This window comes from Ailuropoda melanoleuca, chromosome 10 (genome assembly GCF_002007445.2).
Source record: "Ailuropoda melanoleuca isolate Jingjing chromosome 10, ASM200744v2, whole genome shotgun sequence".
NCBI lineage: Eukaryota > Metazoa > Chordata > Mammalia > Carnivora > Ursidae > Ailuropoda > Ailuropoda melanoleuca.
The window spans coordinates 20,824,925-20,850,166 of record NC_048227.1 but is presented as its reverse complement, the minus strand read 5'-3'; the positions used below and the strand labels follow the sequence as shown (position 1 = coordinate 20,850,166).

Genomic DNA, 25,242 nt, shown 5'->3' with positions numbered 1-25,242 from the left:
AAAAAAAAAAAAAAAGGGCAGGGATCATATCTATGTATGTGTGTGCATCTGGAAGGATAGGCATAAAGGTGCGAAGAGAGTCTGTACGTGGAAGGGCAATGAGGGGATCAGCGGTGTCAGGGTTACAAGAAAAACATTCTTCACTGTTTATTCCTGTTTACTAATTTTTTCCCCTTGTGCAATAAGCACTTTTTAAAAAACTTGTGAGAGTTTTGAAAACTAGCAAAAAGGGGGGCACCTGGGTGGCTTAGTTGGTTAAGCATCTGCCTTCAGCTCAGATCATGATCCTGGGGTCCTGGGATCAAGCCCTGNTGTACATGGAAGGGCAATGAGGGGATCAGGGGTGTCAGGGTTACAAGAAAAACATTCTTCACTGTTTATTCCTGTTTACTAATTTTTTCCCCTTGTGCAATAAGCACTTTTTAAAAAACTTGTGAGAGTTTTGAAAACTAGCAAAAAGGGGGGCACCTGGGTGGCTTAGTTGGTTAAGCATCTGCCTTCAGCTCAGATCATGATCCTGGGGTCCTGGGATCAAGCCCTGCATTGGACTCCCTGCTCAGCAAGGAGTCTTATTCTCCCACTCCCTGCTCATGCTCNACCTGGGTGGCTTAGTTGGTTAAGCATCTGCCTTCAGCTCAGATCATGATCCTGGGGTCCTGGGATCAAGCCCTGCATTGGACTCCCTGCTCAGCAGGGAGTCTTATTCTCCCACTCCCTGCTCATGCTCTCACTATCTCTCTCTCTCTCTCTCTCTCTCTCTCTCTCTCAAATAAATAAATAAAACCTTAAAAAAAAAAAGGGGGGGGAGGAAAGAAAGGAAAACCAGCAAAAGAGACAATAAAAGAATTCATTGTGCTTAACAACTGAAAAAGAGTTTTTCATGAGACATCACCTAACCTCATCCTGATAACCAGGTATCAAAAGCATTGCTATTTCCCAGAGTTGGCAGCCCCAGAGGGTCCCAGGGCGTGGAAGGCTTCCTGCCCGTGTTCCACACTCTCATGCCATCCATTTTCTCTGCCTTTTTCACTGAAGTTTCTCCCGAACTCTCTGTGATGAGAAGACCTTCAGTCAAGCGGGAGATACCAACTCCAGAAGTTGGAAAGACCCAGAGAAATTGCAGGTCTTCCCACCCTTTGCCTGTGCGTTTATGCTTCCACGCACTGCTTCTTCCCAACCCCTGGGGTTTCAAGGAAACGACTTTCTCATTTGTTTCCCCAAACCTCAAGCACCTGCCCACCCACCTGCAGACATCCCCGAAACTGAAGACCTACCTGAGTCTTAAAGGTCTCCTCAATATCGGCACTCAGCGTGCTCCACTTGTCTGCCTCCTGGAGAGACTCCGCTGCAAGCTGCATTCTGGACTTGACCTGGTCGATCTCCACCAACACCTAGAAGAGAAATGAGAGGTCAAAAACTAAGGAAGTGGCAGTTCCTTTATTTCAACCCTCCACCGGTGACTTGAAACATAAGCACCATGGCACACTCCTGTCTTTAGGGGAGCTTCCGGGAATGACTTTCAAAAGCAAGAATCAGCATTTGGGACAGGAGCTAAAATACCTGCATCGATTGAGATGTATCCTGTTCAAACTTCTTAACGTCCTCCTTGACAAGAATCATTTGTTCTTTCAGAAAAGACGCCTCCTGTTTGAGGGCTTCCACATCGCGGAGAACTTTGGGCATGTTCTGAAGCGCCTGGTGACTTGTTTCTGTAGCAAGAACCCAAGAACAAAAGGTGAAAACTGGACCAGTCACCAGTGAACAAGATAAATAGATCAGAGGACAGGAAGGGAATTTCCCCCAAAGCAACCCCAACCACAGTTTTCTGAGCCTGTGGAAGATGGGGAGTGGAGAGGAGGTGGGCTGGGAGGTGGGCTTTGTCAGGACCATGTCCTCCCCAGTCTGATCAGTGTGGGCCATGTGACTTGACAAGAAATGAACCATCAACCTGACCCAACATCAACACTTTTCCACCACTGAGTTAAACTGAAACTCCCTTTGTGAGGAGAGAAAATGAAAGAATCTGGCATCGGGTAAATGCCAGCTACGTCCCAGGTGATCTACAAACATTCTATCTCTTTAAGTCTCCAGGAATCATGTGTCTGGCCCCAGTGTCTGCATTCCATGGTCTTTTCAAAACAGAGTCCACAGATGACCTGCGTCAACTGGGCCACAGTTAAATGCAGGTCCTCAGGCACCTGCCAGGGCTTCTCATTTAACCAGTCTGGTAGGAGATCAGACGACATTAAGAAAGCTGCGTGTTTTAACAGACATCCCAAATGTAGAATAGTACTTGCACATCTTTGCACACTGTGATGTGTTACGTGGAATTGGGAGAGTTAACAGCATACCCCTCCAACCCTTTCAAGGGCAATTCATCGGGGAGTCAATAAGCCCAGCATCTTCTGCTCTACCAGTGTGATGAATGGAACCTTAACATCTTGAAGAAGTATTTCAGGAACCTGTTCGTCCAGCTGTGCCATTAAATAACAATCTGTTTCCAGCACTGACCCCGGGTAGAGTTCTAAGACTAAGAAAACAAAGACAGAACAGGGATTTCTTCTGCACAAACACTGACTTTAAACAATGCTGACTTTTAACAACATTGTTATGGCCCCAGCCTTCCGCCTGCTAAACCTCAGTCACTCTTCGGCCCTTTTGTACCTCTTTTTCCTTCTCCACAACCATCTCCTCACCCCCCGATTTAGTCCACTCTTTTTTCCATTTTAAAACTATCACTTGGAGTGGTTGCCTCTGGGAGGGTAAGGGCCAGATTTCACTGTGAAGGGGAATGGGGGCACTTTCTTGGGTGACTGTAATATTCTTTTTTTTTTTTTTTAACATTCTCCTTGACAGAGGTTTGCGTTATCCCAGCTGTATACATTTGTCAAAACTCATTACACTCATCAGATAAGATCTGTGCATTTCAACTTATGTAAATTTTATTTCATAAAAAAAAAAAGAGCGGAGGGGAGGGGGTGGGGGAAGGGGATAGCCTGGTGATGGGTAGTAGGGAGGGCACGTATTGCATGGTGCACTGGGTGTTATACGCAACTAATGAAGCATCAAACTTTACATCGGAATCTGGGGATGTACTGTATGGTGATTAACACAATATAATAAAATAAAATTAAAAAAAAAAAAAGAGAGAGCGAGCTGTAAACAAGCACTGAATTCTATTATGTTTAGGGTACCAACTGAAATGTACACGGGTAAAGTATACCGATGTCTACAACTCATTTTAAAATAAATAAAAAAAATAAGATGGATGAATGGAGAGAGGAACAGGTAAATGGATAGATTTGTGACAGAGCAGGATTAGTAANCTCATTTTAAAATAAATAAAAAAATAAGATGGATGAATGGAGAGAGGAACAGGTAAATGGATAGATTTGTGACAGAGCAGGATTAGTAAAGTGTTAATTGTAGAATCTAGGTAGTGGGCATATGGCTGTTCATTACAAATTCTCTTGATGTTACTGTATGTTTGGGACCTCCAACCACATCTGTTCACTTTGAGAACCTGCAATAATTCTTGATGTCCTCCCCCTCTCATCCAACATTCCAATCCATCAGCAAGTTCTTCCCATTCTTCCTCCTAAAAATATCTTAAATCTACCCATTTCTAGCCATGCTCACCGCCACAACTCCAGCTGAAGCCACCATGCCGACAGTCTACTGTTCTGGACAGGTGCCTTCCGAATGGAGACAAAAATCAAACCATGTCCCTCCCCTGCTTAAAAATCCTCTGGTACCTTCCCTTTACACTCATTTTAAATCAAAACCAAATTCTTTAATGTGACATTAAAATTCCTGTATGATCTGGTCCCTGTTTTGGGTTTTTTTCCCCTCGCCCCCCACTTGGCTTGTTAACCTATCCAACCCAGGACTAGGTCTTGTTTGACACTGTATCCCTGGCACCTGGAAAACAGTTTGTGCCCAATAAATATTTATTGACTGACTGAATGAACAAATCAATCCTCCAATTTGGAGCCCTCAACATCCCCTCCTTGAGCCTCTGCAATAACCTCTCTTCACTGCAGACTGGAGCCCTTGTCTCACCTTCCATAAAAATAAAGCTTTAAACATCTGAAGGCTTCCTACTGCCTAAGGGACAAAATCCCAACTCCTTAGGATGACCAAAAAGGGAACACCTGGGTGGTTCAGTCTGTTAAGTGTCCCACTCTTGATTTCGGCTCAGGTCATGACCTCAGGGTAGTGGGATCGGGCCTGTTTAAGATTCTCTCTCTCTCCCTCTGCCCCTCCCTTTCTCCGGGCACGCGCGCGTGCGTGCGTGTGTGTGTGTAAAGAATGTGTGTGTGTGCGTGTGTGTAAAGAATGTGTGTGTGTGCGTGTAAAGAATAAAATAAAATAAAAGCCAAAAAGGCCTTTCACAGTTTGATCCTACTCTACTTTTCTGTCTTATCTCCAGAAGTTCCCCCCTAAAAGTATGATCCTGTAATAATAATAATAATTAATGACTAGTGTTTGTTGATGTTACTGATGGAGCTCTGTTTGAACTTCTCACTCTGCTGTGGACTGGCTAGGCCTTTTTATACCCACATGCCTCTGCATGTGCTGTTTTCTCTCCCTTTCATGCCAGAGAGGTAGCAAGGTATAATGACTAAGAGCCTGAGCTCTGGGACCAATTGCTTGGGTTGAAATCCAAACTAGCAACATGATGCTGGGTCAGTTACTTCACTCAGCCAGAGTTTCTACAACTATAAAGTGGGAATCATAACTGTGCCCACATCTAAGGATTAATGCCAGGTTTAAATTGGATAAGTAGGCTGAAAAGGGGCAACAGTAACATTTTGGCCAGGACAGTTCTTCATTGTGTAGGACTATCCCAAGCATGCAGGACACTAAGCATCTCTGGGTATTTCCACTAACTGTCCACCATTGTGACATTCCTCCATTGCAAAGACAAAATCACTCCCAACAACTTTCAGATATTCAGGGGATGGTGAGAGTGGAAAGAGGCAACATTACCACCCCTGGTTCGAGAACCACTTAGTTAATACACATAAAGCATTTAAAAGAGTGACTGACACATATCAAGGACTCAAATATTGCTATCGTATTATTATTAACGTCCGCCCCCTCTTTGCCCTATGGTCTTCCTTCAAGGCCTAAACAGGGAAAACCCTTTATGATTCTCCCAGACTAGAGGTAACTGCACACTTCTTCCAGCTCTCATAGTTCTTGGTCTTACTTGCAAGAAAGCCACCCCTCATTGAAATTTAACTGTTTAGTATCTTCCCCACAAGGCAGCAGGCTCCTGAAAGGTAAACTTTCTGCCCATGGCCCATTTCTCTGCACAGGTATAGCAGATGCTCAATAATGAGCAGTTCTCACAAATAAAGAACCTGCAGTGATCTAAAGCTCCCCTCCCCCCAACATCAGCCTTTTCTTAAACACTGGACCCATCTATAAAATGAAGTTCTATTTTCTGGGTCATAAGCTTCCCTGTGGGACCCGTCTCTCCCACGGAGCCTAGCAAAGAGATTGGCGTGCAGTATGCATCTAATGAACATATGTGGATACAAATCGAGTCGAGGAGTTAATGAAAAGGTTGCTGGTGTGTATTATTTTTTTATAATTAACTATCTTTAAAAGATGGTTCAAGTCTGCATTCGGGCCAGCCCATCTTCCTCACGGATGTGAAGGTCCGCTAAAACAATGTTTCCCGGATTTGTGTCATTCCCACACGCCTTTGATATGCTTTTGCCAAATGTAAGGACCAGGTGACGATTCGTTACTATTGTTGAAATTCACTCTNAGATCACGCCCTGAGCCGAAGGCAGACGCTTTAACCGCTGTGCCACCCAGGCGCCCCAATAATTAACTATCTTTAAAAGATGGTTCAAGTCTGCATTCGGGCCAGCCCATCTTCCTCACGGATGTGAAGGTCCGCTAAAACAATGTTTCCCGGATTTGTGTCATTCCCACACGCCTTTGATATGCTTTTGCCAAATGTAAGGACCAGGTGACGATTCGTTACTATTGTTGAAATTCACTCTGGGACTTAAGTTTTAAAAGGAAACTTGATGGCACGACCAAGGGTGGAAGAGCAAGCCCCAGCCTCGGCAAGCGTTAGACAAGAGGCAGCGAGCTGAGACCCGCCGCCGGCTGCCCCCGAAAGAACTGCAGGAGGGTCGGGCCGGGCTCGCCTTCCCACCGCAGACGCCGCGGACGCCCGCCGCCCCACGCCCGTCCCGGCAGCTCGGCCTCACCCTCCACGGCGTGGTTCACCTCCTGGATGAACAGCTGCAGCTTCATCACCAGAGTGGCCGCGTGGCCGTCCGCCTTCCCGGCCGCCGCCTCCTTGGAGCCGGTCCTGAAGGCCGCGTTGATCCACTCCTTCACGTCGAAGTCTTCCGCCAGGAACTTGGAGAAGTCCATGGCCGCACCGCCTCTCAGCCCCGGCGTCCAGGCCTGAAGAGCTGGCTCCGGCGAAAACGAGGCTGCGGAGGCGGGCGGCCCTGCGAAAACACCGGGGCTGGCCTGGAGGGCGGCAGGCGGAACCCACAGCACCCACTGAATTCGCCCCTCTGCGGCCCCACTGTCAACTCCCTGGGGCAGAAGGCTCGGAATGGCCCTCGCCGCGCGCCGTACTTCTTCCGGAAGTAGGTGGCCGTTACCATAGCAATTGCCGGCGTTCCTGTCGCTCTGGAGAGCTGGGCCCTGGAGAAAGGCCCCGGGCGGAGAGCAGCGGGCTGGTGCGAGCGTCCTGCTGCTTTTGCTAACTTAAGTGCGTGCTGAGCGCTTAAGTATGTGCTTACTCTAAAGCCCTTACGTGCATTAGCGCACTTAGACTTTACAGTCCTACGAGTGCCGTTATTCTCCCCAAGGTAAAGATGAAGAATTAGAGGCAGTTGAGCAACTGGTTCAGAGTCGTGTCTCCAGAAAGTGGGACTGTGGGGTTTTGAACTCGGGCAAGCGGGCCACTGGAGCCTGAACTCTTTACGACGCTTTACTGCCTTCCTACAGAGAGCACAGGAATTTACGCGATCTGGCCTCACCCAGCCCTTCCTATAGCCACATTGGCCTCCTGTCCTTTCCCGAAACACACCGCGCCGGGATTGGAACTCACCGGTTGCACCTGTTTTCTCTAGCCTCAGGTGAGGCCTCGGAAAAGGGAGGGCCTCCTTTTTCATAGTGTCATGGGAACCAAAATTTTTTTTAAAAAAAATCCTTTGTGTATAATTTTGCCATTTACCCTTCTCACCTCAGGCATATTCTGACTCAATGCATACGGTAGTTCTTGAAGACTATATCTAAGAACGTAAATCCACAAATCAGGAAGGCTAGTATACTATCCTTGGTAGGAGCATTGGAAGCCTTAAGTTCCTCTACAGTATGCCCCTGCCCTCCCCGATGAACACTTAAAAAATAGCTTCACTAATAATTTACAGGATATAAAATTCGCCCATTGTAGTATACAATTCAATGATTCTTAGTAAATTTATAGAGTTGGTCTATCTCCACAGAACACTTCCATCAGCCAAAAAAGTGCCTTCCTCCTCATTTGCACTTAATCTCTGCTCCCACACCAGGCCCTAGGAAATCATTAGTCTACTGTCTCTATAAATTTATCTTTTCTGGACATTTCAGATACATGGAATCATAAACGTGTGGGGTTCCATCTACTTATTTCGCTGAGCATGTTTTCTAGGTCCGTTTGTGTTGTACCTGTATCAGTGTGTTCCTTTATGTTGCTGAATAATAGTATTCCATTGTGTGGATATGCCATTCACCAACTGATGGACATTTATGCTGTTTCTACTTTAAAGTCATTATGAATAATGCTGCTATGAATGTTCGCCACATGCCTTTGTGTAGACAAGTTTTCATTACTTTTGGATATATTCCTAGGAGTGGAACTGCTAAGTTACAAGATACATTTATGTTAAACTTTTTAAGAAAACTGTCAAACTTACAGAGTGCCTATACCATTTTACATTACCATCAATAATGTGTGAGGGCTCCAGCTTCTCTATACCCTCACCAGTATCTGGTATATAATAGTCACTGTTGCTTTAGTCTGCTTTTCCCTAAGAACCAACGATTTTGAACATCTTTTCCTGTTCTTATTAGCCATTGTTACATCTTCTTTGGTGAAACATCTATTCAAATCTTTCACACATTTGCAAATGGGGTTGTCTTCATATTATTGAGCTGTTAAATTATTTACATATTCTGAATTCCCTTATTAAAATGGTTCACAACTATTTTCTCCCAATCTGTATCTTTTCATTTTCTTAATGGTGTCTTTTGAGGTGCAAGTTTTTAATTTTGATAAATTCTATTATCACTTGTTCTTTTTTACGGATCCTACTTTTGGTCTTGTATCTAAGAAATCTTTGCCTAACCCGAAATCATGAAGAATTTCTCCTAAATTTTCTTCTAGAAGTTTTAAAGTATTCGCTCGTACATTTATGTCCATGATCCAGTTTGAGTTCATTTTTTGTGTATGGTGTGAGGTAAAGGCCTAAGTTTATTTTTTAAAGATTTAATAACCTCTATATCCAATGTGGGGCTCAAAGTTACAACCCCAAGATCAAGCATCACATGCTCTGACGAGCCAGCCAGCCACCTAATTTTTTTATATGCACATATACAGTTATCCCAGGATGATTTAGAAAGACTTTCCTTTCTCCACTGAACTGCCTTAAGATCTTTGTCAAAAATCAAGTGACATAGATGTAAGGATTTCTGGACTCTTAATTCTGTTATCTATACTCCTATTGCACCAATACCAAATTGTCTTGATAACTGTAGTTTATAGTAAGTTAGGAAGTCTGATAGTGTCAGTCCTCCCACTTTGTTATTTTAAAAAATTGTTCTGGGGCGCCTGGGTGGCACAGCGGTTAAGCGTCTGCCTTCGGCTCAGGGCGTGATCCCGGCGTTATGGGATCGAGCCCCACATCAGGCTCCTCTGCTGTGAGCCTGCTTCTTCCTCTCCCACTCCCCCTGCTTGTGTTCCCTCTCTCACTGGCTGTCTCTATCTCTGTCAAATAAATAAATAAAATCTTTTAAAAAAAATAAAAATAAAATAAAAAATTGTTCTGTAGGGTGCCTGGGTGGCTCAGTCAGTTAAGCATCTGCCTTCAGCTCAGGTCATGATCCCAGGGTCCTGGGATCCAGCCTCATGTCAGGCTCCCTGTCCCTCGGGGAATATTCTTCTCCCTCTCCCTCTGCTCCCCCCTCCTCCAATGAGCTCTCTCTCAAATACATAAAATCTTAAAAATAAAAAATTGTTTTGCTACTCCAGACCCTTTGCTTGTCTAATACCTCTTATGACCCGCTTATCAATTTCTACACAAAAATGCTGCTGGAATAGGGATTTTATTGAACTTACAGATCATTTTGAAAATTGGCATCTTGACAATATGGAGTCTTCCAATCCATGACTGTGAAATGCCTTTCCATTTATTTAGATCAGGATTTTCAACCTTGGTGTTATTCATATTTGTGGCCAGATAATTTTTTATTTTTCAGGCTGTCCCTGTGCATTGTACAGTGTTTGGCTGCGTCGCTGGCCTCCACCCACTAGATGCCAAAAGCATCCCTTCCCCTAAGTTGTGACAACTAAAAATGCCTTCGCACATTGTCAAGTATCCCTCAGTAGGAACCACCAGCCCTGGTTGAGAACCTCTAATTTAGATCTTAATTCCTCTCAGCAATACCTTTTGTTGTACATTGTAAATATCTTGTACTTTTGTTAAATTTATTCCAAAGTATTGCATTCATTTTAATGCTATTGTGAATTAATTTCATTTCACATGTTCTTGTTATAGGAATACAATTGATTTTTGCATATCTTGTAACTTTTGAACATTTATCAGTTCTAGTTATTTATGTTTGCATGTCCTGGAATTTGTCTATGTACAGGTTCATAACATCTGTGAATGTTTTTTTCTTCCCTCTACTAACTGCACTGCTTAGACCCAGTGCAGTATTGAGCAGAAACGGCAAGAGCAGACATCTTGACTTGCTCCAGATCTTCAGCATCTCTTTCAGTCCAATCTTTTTCTATTCCTAGTTTGTTAAAATGTTTTACATATTTTGTACCTATATTATGTGGTTTTGCCTTTTATTCTACTCATATGATGTTATATAGTAATTAACATTTGGATGTAAACTGATCTTGCATTCCTAGGATAAATTCTACTTGGTCATGGTGTAGAATGTTACCAGATTTTCTTTGATATTATTTTGTTCAGGACTTTTGTGTCAATGTTCATGGGAGAAAACTGGTAATACTGTTTTTGTGATCTTTCTCTAATTTTGGTTTAAGGGTAATGCTGGTTTTAGAATCATTTGGGGGTGCTCCTGGGTGGCACAGCGGTTAAGCGTCTGCCTTCGGCTCAGGGCGTGATCCCGGCGTTGTGGGATCGAGCCCCACATCGGGCTCCTCCACTATGAGCCTGCTTCTTCCTCTCCCACTCCCCCTGCTTGTGTTCCCTCTCTCGCTGGCTGTCTCTATCTCTGTTGAATAAATAAATAAAATCTTTAAAAAAAAAAAAAGAATCATTTGGGAAGTGATCCTTCCTTCTCTAGCTTTGGAGTTTGAGAAGAATTGGGAAAGCCTCTTCTTTAAATATTTGACAGAATTTAATGTGAAGCCATCTGGGCCTGGACATTTCTTCTTGAGAAGTATTAATTCAACTTCTTGTTATAGACCTATTCAGATGTTCTATTTCTTCTTAAATCAGTTGCTAATTCAGGCCTTTCTAGAAACATGTCCATTTCACCTAAATTGGCATAAAACTGTTCATAATATTCCTTTATAATCCTTTCCAATTTCTATAGAATCAGTAGTGATGTGTCTTCTTTCCTGAGTCTGGTAATTTGTCTTTTGTTGGTCAGTCTCCTATCTTGAACCATAAAATGTTCTTAGTAATGGAAGTCACTCATGGCAGAGCAGTAAGACTGAAGATTCATCTAGGTGCCTGACATCATATGGACGCATACAAACCCTTATCTCACTACCTCCAAGGTTCTTGAATTTGAGAGAATTATGGTTGACTTGTCTCTCCATGAGTTAGGCATGAANTCATCTAGGTGCCTGTCATCATATGGACGCATACAAACCCTTCTCTCACTACCTCCAAGGTTCTTGAATTTGAGAGAATTATGGTTGACTTGTCTCTCCATGAGTTAGGCATGAAATCCTAATCCCTAGTCCCTCAGAATGTGACCTTATCAATAGCATCACTGCAGATGTAACTAGTTGTCATACTGAAGTAGGGCTGGCCCTTAATCCAATATGACCAATGCAAGATGGTCACGTGAAGACACACAGGGAGGCCACCACATGACTACAAAGGTAGAGATAGGAGTTATGCAGCTGCAAGCCTAAGAATGCCAAAGATCATTGAAAAATCACCAAAGTTATCTGACAGGTTTTGGAGTGAACATGGCCTGATTTCAGACTTCTCCAGAACTGCCAGATTTCTGTTGTCTTAAGTCATCCAATTTACTATACATTGTTGCAGTCGTCCCAAGAAGCCAATACAGAGACATAAATATTTTCTGTTTAAGCAACTGTTACTTTGAACTTATCCATTTCTTACAGCTGATACTAATCTTGACATATGGAGGGGATGGTCAGATTCTATCAAAACCATCAACCTTTTTTGTAGCCTTGACAAACATTAGGTTTTTAGTATTGTTAGCAAAATTTTTTTTTAAAGATTTTATTTATTTATTCGACAGAGATAGAGACAGCCAGCGAGAGAGGGAACNGACAGTCAGCGAGAGAGGGAACACAAGCAGGGGGAGTGGGAGAGGAAGAAGCAGGCTCATAGCAGAGGAGCCTGATGTGGGGCTCGATCCCACAATGCCGGGATCACGCCCTGAGCCGAAGGCAGACGCTTAACCGCTGTGCCACCCAGGCGCCCCTGTTAGCAAAATTTTACTGGTTTCCATGAGAACAGGAAAGGTTGTGAAATGAACTAAGTGACAAAATGGAAGTCACCACAGTTACAGTAATAAATAAATCTCAGATAAGGTGATTTGAGAAACAATAGCACCTACATTTATAGAGTCCCTATTGAGTCTGGTATTTTCTTGACCTCATTAAACCTGCACCTAAACCTATGAAGTAGATTTTTAACATCTTTACAATTTGAGAATATAAAAACCGAGGCCCAGATGTGTTGAGTGTCCACCCCAAGATGCACAGATGGCAAAAAACTAGAAACCGAACCTGACTCCCAAGCCCATACTTGTTTCACTTTATAATGCTGGGCTGACAGAAGTAGGGCAGGAGGGAGTGGGTTGCTAGAGAAGATTTAAGCGTATCTGGGCCCATGGAAATGGAGCCAGTGGGAGGGAGAGACTGGAAATACACAGGAACTACCAGGAAATTCATGTGCCGGTTTTAACACACAGGACTTTTAACACATAACTGATTGATCCCATCTGCTGTCAGGAGTGGAGAGCAGGGGCTATTGTTTTTCCTACTGAAGAGTGGCATGGCATTTTCTCCAAGCTACATCATAACCTTAAAAGAAAAATAAAAACACTCCAGTTCATTTGAACACGCCTAGAGTATCTCCAAGGACAGATGAGAACTAGTAACACTGTCTCCTAGAAGAGTAATCAGATGGAAGACTTTCTACCTTTTAATTTGTAAAAAACATTAAGCATAAAAGTGGTTTTTTTTTCAGCCTAGAAACTTCAGAAAATGCAGATAAAATTTAAAGAAAACCTATTTACAGGGTGCCTGGGTGGAGCAGTCAGCTAAGCGTCCGACTCTTTTGGTTTTGGCTCAGGTCACAATCTCAGGCTTGTGAGACTGAGCCCTGCATCAGGCTCCACAGTGTGGAGTCTGCTTAAGCCTCTCTTCTCCCTCTCCCCACCACGTTCTTTCTCTAAAATAAGTCTTTAAAAAATTCATTTGCAATTCTAGAACCCAAAAATTAGCAGTTATTATATATGCACACATACACCTACATTGCTTGGTTTTAAAACTCGGGTCGTGATATAAAAGCATGTTTTTGTTTTTTCCCATTTAGCAATAGTTCAAGGGCAGTTTTTCTCCAATTGGTTGCCAGAGTATCTTATGATAGATAGCTAATTTACTACAAATCCAGTCTTCTTCCTTGGCCAAAACCCAATTTCATACAGTGTGGCACTGTATGCAAATATGACAATTTCTCAGCCTTTGCCCAGTGGCAATATCACTAAGCAGGCCAATAAGATGTGAATCCAAGTATCATATGAAACTTACGGGAAACCTTAAGAATGTCAGTTTTCCTTTATTCCTTCCTATGGCTTAGAATGTCAGCATCTCAAGCCATTACCATGTAACATGCTGAGGAGCATATCCTTGGGTGATGACTTAGGGCCGGCTGGAGCCTGGATCCCTAATGACTTTGTGATGCTTTTATCAGCAATGGTTCTGGACTAAGTCTGGCCTTTTTAAGTAGAAAATAAACCTTTGTGTTTAGGCCACTGTATTATTTCCTTATTAGACATGCTGCTGGCCTTTTCAATATTTGAAAGACAGCCAGCATGAGTTTGGCGGGGGGGGCAGAGGGAGAAGCAAGCTCCCTGCTGAGCAGGGAGACCGACATGGGGCTCAACCCCAGGACCCCGGGATCATGACGTGAGCCAGAGGCAGACACTTGACTCAGCCTCCCAGGTACCCATGGTCATTTATTATTAGGAATAAACAATAATCTAGAATGTCTTTTTCTACATCTATTGAAATGACCAAATAGTCCAGTTGAGCTACTGATGTGGTTAACTGCATTTCCAGAAAATGCTTTGTACAATGTATTCTTTCAATATGTCACTGGCTTTCAAGCTACTATTTTGCATGTGCATTCAAAAACAAGTGTGCATTCAAAAACAAGAACAGACCAAGTTATCTGCTTCAGACTTTGATGTCAGGGTTATAAATTTTAGAATGCACAGCTCTGTACAAAATTAACTGTCTTATAGGTAACGTGTTCAATCTTAGTTTCTAAGTGTTCTGTTACAGACTTCATCTTTTGACTAGGCTTAGGGATGTGTTTCAAAATGGCTAGAATTCTTTTAGTGACTACATTTAGTATAGTTTCTAGTTACTATTAACTTTTCGTTACCTTTCTATCCTTCATGTTTACTGTCTCAATATTAATTTGAGACTCACCAAAATTTTAAATATTTGCTTTTTATTTTAGGAGATAAACTTTATAGTTATGGGCAAGTCAACTCTGTTCATGTGCTGGAAGGAAACCTGGTGGACAAGCTAACAGCAAACAGTGAATGAAATAAGTCTTAGCTAATTGAGTGCCATGCAGTATTATAGTCACTTTACATGTATTAACTTTTCAATTCTCAAAAAAAATTTCTGTTATCCACTCCACAGGAGGAATCTGAAGAGGGTAAGTTACTTACCCAAGGTCACACAGCTTCTTGAAGGCAGTAGTAAAGCTGAAGAGCGGAATTACAACTAAGGGCTGCGACTTAATTATTTCCAACTGTTTGGGGCTTCATACGACTGCAAACGCTAAAATCCTATGTACCTGGGGCCTCTAACACTGCAGTGTGATTTTACAATTTTAACTTTTAAAATCAACGTGTTACCTCTAGAAGTGGGATGAGGTAGTCAAGAATAAAAGTCAGAAGGAACAGAATGTTCATTTTTTAAAATGTAAGCTTTTTCAGAATGAACGTGGTATACCGGGAATGCATAGGGCAAGAGGAAAAAAGGCCCAGATTTTTTTCATTCCAGCTGACATGAAATGTGATGAGAACTCTGGACCTTATGTGCCTCAACTATATAAAGGCTTGGCTCATCTCACCTGAGGACACTTCCTTTGTCCTACCTGGCTTCACCTCTTCACAGATGGAAAATGCCAGGCCATATCTTTATTTAAAACAAAAAAAAACCCACAACCCCCCCCCCCAACCATGGCTACCATTCCAGGACACTTTCCTGTTTTCATCAAAAGAAAAAACAAAACACCTAATTGATAGAATTTTATATTTTGGGGCTGGGTTGGCATCGTCTACATTGGATATGAAGAATTTGATTCGTAAACATTGTAGTAATCAAGCACTACTTATATTTTAGAATATCACCTTTGCTTTCTACCCTGTTTGGTCTCTCAATCTAGTCGTTTTGAACTCACAATCCTGAGATGAAGACCTGAGCTGAGATCAAGAGTCGAACGCTGAGGCCCCCTGGCGTCCCTACACAATTTTTTCCCCACCATTTTTAGTAAGTAACGCTCGTGTTCTTTTGGTTTATTTGGTTCGTGATCTTTTGGTCATTAAGTCATTTACCCTGTTTTCAACATCTGCCATCTTCATAGCCCATTTATGCTCACAGTGGCTCGCAAATAAAATCAGGGCTCTAGCCTAGTCTTAAATTCACTGAAGAGATAAAGGGAGAGGAGCTGCCTCCTAATGTCATGAAAAAACACGGCATCATCAAGACATGAAAGGACTTTCTTGTGGCTGTGGCAAACTGCTTGTTCTTGGTGGTTACCAGAAGGGTAGGGAGCACACAAAGTTGGAAAAGGGCAATGAATAATTAAGCATTCAACTTGATTGCATCAACTTTTAGGGGATTAGGAAGCCATTCAGGATTTCTCAAATGGTCAAGGGGACAGATTTGTTAGATAATTCTGGTGGTGGCAAGTATAATGGTTCAGAAAACTGAGAGGCAGATTTACTGCACCATCCTGCCTCCCCTCCCCAAACCAGGGCAGTAACCATGTGAATGCAGGGGAGGGCGAGATGTCATCATTTAGAAATAGACTAGATGAGACAAAAACTACTGAGTGGCTCTAGAAGGAACAGGAATCAAGGATCCATGACAGCTCAGGCAGGTGCTATCAAATAAAAGAAAATGTGAGGAGAAGGGGCAGGGGGTGGGGGAGGAGGAGGAGGCTGGGTTCCATTCTAAGCCTTCAGAGCTGAGACAATAGTGAAACCTACAGATAACCGCTGACGAATATGGATCTGGAGGTAGAAGCTTGAGATAGAGGTCTAGGACCCATCCAGTTGTTAGCTGCCCGGATGTGCTTAGAAGAGTCCGAAGGACTAAACCCTGGGGCAATGCCACATTTAAGGGATAGAGGAAGAGAACAGTCACAGAGCTGAGTCAAGAGATAGGGGTGAGCAGGATCCTGGAAGAGGAATTCAGGATAAGGGACAAATACTGATCATCAGTGCCAGATCCCCACCCAGTAACATCATGGATTTGTCTCCCCACAAGAACAGAAGTCCGTGAGGGCAGGAACTTTCTGCTGTTGTATCTGCAGTGCTTACAAAAGTGCGGAGTTCCTAGTAGCTGCTCCACAACTGCTTGTGGAAGGAATGGAAGGATACGGGTCAGGCCTTCAGTAGCCACTGAACTTGATTAGAAGGCACTGATGACAGACACCAGGGCCACTTTTAGGAACCCCCCCCCACACACACACCCCTACCCTGTCCAACTCCATCAAAGCACCACTGGGAGCCTGGAAGACAGAAGGTTGAGACACACACAAGTTCACCATTGAACCAGGGGGTAAAAATCTCGTTAACTCTCATTCACCCATTTTGATGGATGTTCTGCACAGGCAGACATTATCATTACGATGGGTTCCTCTAGAAGACTTTATGAGATTAGTTAGAGCCCGTAAAAGCTATACAGAACAGCTGAACATGCAAGAAATTTTAAATTAAAATGAACCTTATGGGAATTATGCCAAACAAAGAAGTTACCCATCACTTATTGGTTTTACAAGCTTTCACATTTGCTTAAAAATTAGCATAGCTAGATGATCCTTTACAGCTCCCATCCCCACCAATCAGTGTTGGTGGAGCTCTAACTATACATAGAAGTTCAAAGATCAACCTGCGAAGTACCAGATTTTGTGATAAGGAGCCCCAAACAGAGTCTTGTGGTTCCTGAGGTAGAATCTTGCCCCAACAAGTGAGCGGCTCGGATTCTGAAGTCCTAATCAGGTCCTAACACAAGGCTCAGCTTGCTTCCCCCACTGACCAGCAAAGCAGGACCACAGAAGACTCCTCGCACAGCAGGCGCTAAGAATGGGTGATGAACCTGAGTTCTCCCCTCACACCACACATGTAACAAGAATCCACCTCTCTTCCAGCTTTGTCAGACCCGCAGGGCCTCCCCCTCACTGAAGCCACTCTCCAGCTTCCACAGCAAGAAGTCTTCCTACTTCCTCAACAGGCAACAGGGCCCTTCCGGCTTAGCGCCTCTGAATGCACCAGGCTCTGCGTCTCCTGCTTACTCAAGACTCCACAAAGCGTATTTGCTACATGGGTATTTATTCAAGGACTTTCTATATTCAGTCACCACTGAAACCACTGCTAAGCTCTTTTCATATCTATTTGTGTCACAGTTCTTCATGTTGGACGGTGAAGTCGGCAGGCCAGGGTGAGCCTGTCAGTTATGACTGACAATGAGTGGCATGGCGTCACCATCAAAGAGCTCTGAGAGTAGACGCTCGTGGAGGAAGATGAGAATGGAGAGGAGGGTCCTGAGGAAGGGCCCAGACACGCTGCCCCACCCACAGAACCTGAGGCCTGCATGGGCCTGGGATCTGCTTTCCCCTCTGCCCTGGAAGGTCCTCTCTGGGTGATTCTAAGGCACAGTGGTGAAGGACATGATTGGCCCACCCAGTGTGGTCCTCTGCTCTAGTGGCAGCCCCTCGCCTGGCAAACAGTGCAACAAGCATTCCATTTAGAAGAGCTTCTCAAACACATGCAAGCAGCATTCTCTAATGGAAATGGAGACAAGGTCTTTCTTGGAAGAGAGTGCCCCAGAAGATACTCTCTGCCCCAAGACCAACCAGGTCCCTTTTAAGGTCCCTGAGAACAGCAGCCTGGGAGCAACCAAGACTTTCAAAGGCTGACAAGGCACAGAGTGGATGAATGAAAAGATAACAATACATGGAAAAAACAAAACACAACACAACTTTGGCTTATAAAACCTCCAACCTGAGGTGGGGACATCCGTGTCCACCAACATGCAGAAACAGATGATTGTAGCAGATGGTTGTCAGAAATGCTTTAGCACTTCCCACACTGTCCACACCCCAAGCCCTGCTCTACCCTCCCCCACAACCCCCTACAACACACACACACACACACACACACACACACACACACACAAACAAATAGTATCTGCAGAGTAAGTCAGAGGTTGGGATCCAGAGCCTGACGTCAGGATAGAACTCTTGGCACTCCGGACTAAATCACCATGATTAGTCCTATCTAGACAGCAAAATTCACATCGGCCTAAGCTTGAATGGCAGGGTCTGTCCTGTGAAAAGTTAGGCTGCACCCAAGACTGCCAGATCTGGAAAGTCTTTCACTTCTCCTACTTCGCTGAAAGGCTGTCCACCCTGGTTGAATGTCAGCTTATACCGTAACCGGATGGGCTCCTGGGCAAAGACAGAAAACATTAAATTAGTGGGGAGAGACACAGACCAGCGAGCGCAGTGTAAGAGCTTTTACCCACCCTGTAGTCACCAAGGAATACCATATCATGTTAACTCCATGCCAGCAAGGGCTTGAAACAACTGTATGACAGGAACACCTAGCCAGGACCCTCTGGGACGCAAAACACAAGGAAGCCAGCCATACATCCTGAGAGAACTCCCACACTTTTGCAGTCTTGAGGTGGACCACAACCCAGAGACCAGCTAAGGAGGACAGGCAGACCTCACCCTTTCAGAGGACTCATGGTACTAGGGGGAGTTTCTGTCACTCTCTTAGTTCCCAGCTATGGCAACCCAGTCACCTGGTCTCCTTCCAATGAGCCCTGAAGAAAAGAGACTCAGCAAGGAATATCCCACCACCACTCCCAACCAGATCCTTTAGAGCAAGACCTAAATAAACCTCTTGCAACCTACCATGTTGCCTCCCTACAGTCGAGGGGCCACCCATTCCCCTGCTATCAAAGTTACCAGAACGTACTTTGTGTGGATTGTCAAGCAACAGCATCTGGGAGATCACAGCCGGAGGCGTCAACGGACTGAACGCAGGGAGCTTGGAGCTGGATGCCGGCTGCAGCTTCACTCTCATGGACTATGGAGGGGGCAGGGTAGAAAAATCCAGTATCTAACTTGTTCCTAATAAAGTACAGCTTTAAAGAGGGAGTTTAGGTAAACAGGAAAACTTGACCTCCACCCACCAAATAATTAAAGGGTCCAAAAGTCCTTCCCTTCCATAAATAGAGGTTGGGTTCTGAGAGGCAGCATGAAAAGCTACAGCCTACCTTGGGCTGAGTTTTAATTCACTTCTTACCAGCTCTCAGATCTTAGGCAAAATACTTAACCTTTCTGAGCCCTGGACTAGAAGTTTACAAAGTAGAGATAACAATAACACATGTCCCACAAGACTACCATGAGGATGAGAGAATGCATATTTTTACTTATGCCTACTTTGAATCTTTCCTTTCAGGACATCCTTTCCCTGTTCATTGTGATGCTGATAAGGCTGTTAATTAGTGGGCCCTACTTCCCTTGAAAAAGAATGGACGTAATATCTACATTGGTCAGAGCGCCTCATTATCCCTGGACATAAGTTACTGGTCCCAGATATCCAAGTAATGCCAACAGGGCCAATCCTAGCCCTTTCTTAGGTAATCACTATGCATGCCTCATGCCAGGCTGAAGCTTCCTTCTGAGAGAAAACAGGGTTTGGGAGGGTAAGGACTATGTAACTCTGGAGCTGCTGGTAGCCATTTCCATGCTCTGTGGAGTCTGCTGGAGAACAGGCTCCAAAGAAGAAAGCAAAGTCAACAGGTGGAAAGAGATTCTTAAGGAAACATTTTAAGAACTTATCTGCATCCGGCCACATTTGAAGTCAGATATTCAGAAATCCCCAGTTCAACAAGCCAATAAAATTCCCATTTGATCTTAAACTCCTTTGAAGAGTGTGTCTCTTATACCTAACTAAAAGGTCATGTCCTGGTAAAGGACCTGGTGCTCAAAAATGCTAGCTTTACTGAAAAATTCGAAGGAGCTGGCCAGGAGACGACTCACCTTCGGCACAGCCACTTGAAACATGATGTCCCAGACAGGCTGGGTGGCAGTGCTCATCATGGTCAACAGCAACACCTGCACCTCAGGGTGGCCAGGGGCCCCCGTCTGGGAAAAGTGGAGCAGAATTCGGAATCCATTCCGGTCATACACGATAAGAGGTGGCAGGCTGCCTGGAAGAGAAGAACCCAACCAAAACGGTTAGCATGACCACAAGGCCGCCGGCAGCCATGTCTGAAAGAGATGTGTGTGTTATCATCCGACACTGCTTCTTCTCCAGCCAGCACGGCTCCCGGACTAACCAACTCAGACCCAACCTTTCGGCGCCGCCATAATCCAGCCCTCACTACTTCTAGCTGGACTCCTAAGTCCCCTCAAACTGATCGCTCCCTCACCACCAACCATCTGATGCACATCACCAGTTCTTTGTTCTTTTAAGGATTCTATTTATTTGAGACAGAGCGAAAGCAAGAGAGAGAGAGATGGAACACGAGGGCGGGGGACAGAGGGAAAGGGGGAAGTAGGCAGCTCTCCACTCAGCAGAGAGCCCAACTCGGGGCTCGATCCCAGGACCCTGGGATCATGACCTGAGTTGAAAAAGACGCTTAACCGACTGAGCCACCCAGGCGTCCCAGCACATTACCAGTTAAAAAAAGAATTTTTTTTTTTTTTTGAGGGAGCAGGATATCAGGATATCATAAAGAATGAAATAAGAGACACCATTAATTCTACCCAGAAATAAGCACTGCTAACATATGGGCCTATTTCCCTCAGGTCTCTTTTATATGACTACATACACACATACCTCTAGCATTTAATTTTACAAAATTATAAAGACACAGATCTCTTCAAGTCAACAGGTTTAATGACATTCCAATGGAAATCCTAAAAGAATTGTTTTAATTCAGCTAAGAAATGATTTTAGGCAAATGGGGGGGTCAAGGGGTAGGACTATCCATCTAAGAAGGAGGAAGACGAGCTATTTGCATCAATAAATACTCATAAGTACACAACTGAGCAAAGAGGTAGAAAACAAAGCATGCAGAAAAGACCTAATAGGAGAATTCAATAGGTTAGAACATCTATTTCAAAATCAGTGACTGATTCAATAAGCGGCAGAAATCTATCTCATCTGGCAAAAAATTTTTAATGCAGATCCTCAGCTCATGCCAAACATCACTTGGCAAAATGTATGTTCAATAGTTTAACAATGAAACTGTCAAAGATTTAAAAGTCTGAACACACTCTTGAGGTATGGTGGTGAGGTTATGGGGAAACGGGCAACCTTTCTGAAGGGATCCTGGTAAGGCAGATCAAAATTTTAAATGTCTACACCCAGCATTTCTAAGAATATATCCTGATGAAATATCAGGAAAGTTTAAAAACACGAGTGTCCAGAGATGTTCACCATAGCAGTTTTTTAACAGCAAACAACTAGAAACAAATTATCCTTCAGAAAAGAATTGAATTGAGGCACCTGGGTGGCTCAGTCAGTTAAGTGACTTGATTTCAGCTCAGGTCATAATCTTGGGGTCATGAGATCAAGCCCGGTGTTGGGTTCCATACTGAGTGTGGAGCTCGCTTAAGAGTCTCCCCTTCCTTCTCCCCGGGGCCCCTCCCCCACTAAAGCACACCCCCCCCAAAAAAAATTTTTTTAATTAAAAAAAAATAAAAAATAAAGGAATTGAATAAATGAATGACAGTACCATGATTACATGACATATAGAGACATTTAAAAAGTATAGGTTTTGAAGAACAATTCACAGCATGAAAAAATGCTATGTCTTATACTAATAATGCAATAAATGCATAAAAATAATGCAATAAAAATGCAAAACATTCTAAATATGCTATGGTGCCAATTTATTAAAAAAATATATATATGTACATGGCTAAGACAAGAAAAAACATTAAGACATTATACAACTTCCATCTCTGGGTGAATGATATAGATGATTTTAATTTTCTGCTTTTTCCTAAAATTTCTACTTTGAGGGGTGCCTGGGTTCCTCAGTGAGTTAAGCATCCGACTCTTGATTTCGGCACGGGTCATGATCTCAGAGTCATGGGATCGAGATCAGCAACAGGCTCTGTGCTGAGCATGGGGTCTGCTTGGGATTCTCTCTCCCCACTCCCTCTGCCCGTGCCCACACACTCTCTCAAATAAATAAAATCTTTAAGAAAAAAAATAAAATTTCTATGTTAACTTTTTTCAATATTGTACTTTTGTGATAATTTCAGATTTATAAAACGTTACAAAAACATAAGTCCCATATACCCTTCACCCAGCTTCCTCAAACATTAACATTTTACATAACCACAGTACAATGATCAAAACCAGGAAATTAACACTGAACATGTATTATTTTTAAGTTCAAGTAATTGTCACAAACGGCTCCTACTGCGTACTTACTGTTTAAATTCCTCTGCCTGGCTCCAGGGCTCCTTGAAACATGACATCAGGACACTGAGCCACAGGAGAGCCGTGTGCCCAGAGAAAAGGGCCTGCACCATACATCTAAGGACCCCGGGTGTCTCCTGCTCACGTGCCAGTGTGCCGACCATATGTGGTCACCTTCCTTCCTAAGGAGGGAACCTCTGCTCTCCTGCTCTAACAAGGACCCCCAACGGAAGACGGCCACCAGCCAAGTTCTTCCTTTCAATCTAACCCTACCTCTTCAGAGTTATTTCCATCTAATCCCACCTCTTCAGAGTTATTTCTGCCACACTAGACATTCCCTTCTTGAATTCCAAACGAGTGAGCATCACATCCATAAACGGACTCAAACCCCCTAATTAAAGTCTGCCTGCCAATATCCTTCACCTTTAGTGTCAACCCCAAGACAGAAACCCTTATAAATAGTAGGTAGAGACTGTGAAGCCACCTCCTTACCCTCTGCCCCCAGGCAAAGTCTCTACCACTCAGATTCCCCAATTTAAGAGCCACCCCCTACCAATCCAGAGCAGATAAAGGTGGGTATTTAATAGCAAGACGGGGGCGGGGGAAAGGGAGGTAAAACTGTACTTACTGGGCTTAACAGACTCCAAAGGGACAAACACTTGAGCCAGAGGTGTATTCTGGGAGGATGGGGAAGAAGCCAATGGCCCAGCTTCCCAGGACCAACCTGGAGAGGACTTAGTGCCGGGGGGCACTTCCTTAGGGATGCTCTTCTGTGGAACATAATTCCTGCAGAGAAATGGAAAAAACATCAAGACTAGAAAAGTTTATAGACAATTCCAGAAATCTGATTAGGCTTTCTGAAGAATGAGATGAAGAAGGGGGAGAAAAACACATACATACATGTGCATGTGTGCATGTATTTTAGAGGTATAGGACTTCAGATGGGTAATTTCACCTGTGCCTCAGTTTTCTCATCTGTAAAATGGAAATCATCTAGCATCTACCTCATGGGGTTGTTATTAGAATTAAATGAGAAATGTATGAAAAGCATTGAGGGAACTGTGCACACATAAGAACCTAATAAACTAGAGCTATCATTAAGGTAATCAAGGTTGTAGTTGTCAGGCAGCCTCTGACAAGTTGCTCAGTCAGGTTAAGTTTCCCGTCATGGTCACCAGAGTGGCAGGAGTTAGAAAGACGATAACACCAGATAACACCAATTACACGGACCACTTCATTCACACTTCATGATTTTGTCCATTTGGAATGTAAATTGAAAACATTTTTTAAGTAGGTGCCACACCCAGCAAGGAGCCCAACTCAGGGCGTGAACTCACAACCCTGAGATCAAGACCTGAGCTGAGACCAAGAGTCAGATGCTTAACCGACTGAGCCACCCAGGCGCTCCAAAACCATTTTCAATACAAACTGAAAACTGCCGGTGCAGACAGAGAAACCCACCCAGATCAGGAAGATTACCAGCCCCCTGCTGAGCAGTCAGGAAGAGTAAATGGAAAGACACCTCCCCTGCGTGCAAACAAGAATGACCTCCCAGCACGTCTCCGTGTCCCCCAGAGCCCTGTGTCTCCACCACAGACAGGGAGACACTCAGGCCGTCTACGGGAAGGCAAACCACTCCACCCTTTCCAGAGGCAAAGCAGCAGGATCTCCATACACGTTTAGATTCACACCCAAGAGCTCTTCTACTTTTAGGAACCTGTACTATAAAAACGCTCCAAGTGCCTCTGAACGGAAAGCTATGTAAATACCGAGAAAAAGGCAATGACTAAATATATACAAGTATCACACGCACACGGATTATTATACAACTATCAGAATGAGACAAATTTATGTAAACCAATATGCACATGTATCAAAGATGCGATACGACAAATCCCCACCGGAGAACAGTCTGTAAATTATGACACCCACGTGTGTAAAAAAATAAACACATTACTATATACAGAGAGAAAAGCAAAGAAAGAACATTCAACATTATCTTTAGGAAGTGATAACTGGGCCTTTTTATATTCTCTATTTCTCTAGTGATCAAATTTTGCTTAATTTCATTGTAATCAAGAAAGGAAAAAAAAAAGCCCGCGGACACCAAAATCATCACCTACTGCTGGTATTCCTTAAACTAACCCGTTTGCAGAGCTCCTAACCAAAGCAGGTCTTTTCCTCTGACTTAGGAGGAGGAGTCAAAGGAGAAGAGGGGAAGCACACATGGAACCTTTGGTAGGAAGGAAGAAGCCCCTCCAGGGAGAGAGGTCTCTGGCTGTCTCCAAGTGTCGCCCCGTGTTCCTGCACACTAACACGGCCCCTCCGCCCGGCCAGCACACAAGGAGCAGGAAGCACACACATGAGCCCCTTTTCCACTTTCCTTGCCCACAAGACTCACAGAGGCCCTGGACATGGCTGTGGGGAGAGGAGATCCAGCAAGTTCCTTTCTGCAGAAGGGCTCTGAACACCACCATCTGGCAGCGCGCTGGCAGGGGGAGTCCTCTTTTCCTTACAGCAATTCTGACTGGCAACCTGTCAAACCAGGAATGGCTAAAATAAGGCCAGGGTATGAATGACCAGGAGCCATGGTGACACCATGACTGACACAGGCTTACTGCATTTCCTGGGGTAGGAGGAGAAAAAGGGCAAGAGAACACAGGACTCCTGATCTGACCTTCAGTAAGCGGGAGCCTGGATACCACTGAAGAGAGTAGGGGTACAAGGAGAGGGAAAAATGTCTCTCTCTGGGGGTTCAAGCCAGACAATACAGATAAGGAAGAGGCTTTGGCTCTTCAAGTCCACAGTCACCACCAGGCTATGCTACAGCCC

At 44.0% G+C, this 25,242-nt stretch overlaps 2 protein-coding genes and 1 long non-coding RNA gene across 3 annotated transcripts in view; all 3 read right to left on the bottom strand.

Moving 5' to 3' along the window:
- The window catches only part of COG7 (component of oligomeric golgi complex 7), a 76,721-nt gene extending 70,316 nt beyond the window's left edge, over positions 1–6,405 (bottom strand). Inside the window, exons 1-3 of the mRNA XM_002927125.4 lie at positions 6,237–6,405; positions 1,561–1,709; positions 1,275–1,391 (exon numbers count right to left, since the gene is read on the bottom strand). Of these exons, the coding sequence (XP_002927171.1) occupies positions 1,275–1,391; positions 1,561–1,709; positions 6,237–6,405 (435 nt within the window). The remainder of the gene's footprint in view (positions 1–1,274; positions 1,392–1,560; positions 1,710–6,236) is intronic.
- Positions 6,406–10,530: 4,125 nt separating this feature from the next.
- Positions 10,531–11,747, bottom strand: LOC117804064. The gene is made up of 2 exons (XR_004628252.1): positions 11,115–11,747; positions 10,531–10,998 (listed from the first exon to the last, which is right to left on the bottom strand). It is a non-coding gene; the product is annotated as an uncharacterized LOC117804064 (long non-coding RNA).
- A 3,222-nt stretch (positions 11,748–14,969) lies between these two features.
- The window catches only part of GGA2 (golgi associated, gamma adaptin ear containing, ARF binding protein 2), a 32,556-nt gene continuing 22,283 nt past the window's right edge, over positions 14,970–25,242 (bottom strand). Inside the window, exons 13-17 of the mRNA XM_034670249.1 lie at positions 24,812–24,945; positions 23,039–23,196; positions 20,013–20,182; positions 18,943–19,053; positions 14,970–18,407 (exon numbers count right to left, since the gene is read on the bottom strand). Of these exons, the coding sequence (XP_034526140.1) occupies positions 18,297–18,407; positions 18,943–19,053; positions 20,013–20,182; positions 23,039–23,196; positions 24,812–24,945 (684 nt within the window). The 3' untranslated portion in view covers positions 14,970–18,296. The remainder of the gene's footprint in view (positions 18,408–18,942; positions 19,054–20,012; positions 20,183–23,038; positions 23,197–24,811; positions 24,946–25,242) is intronic.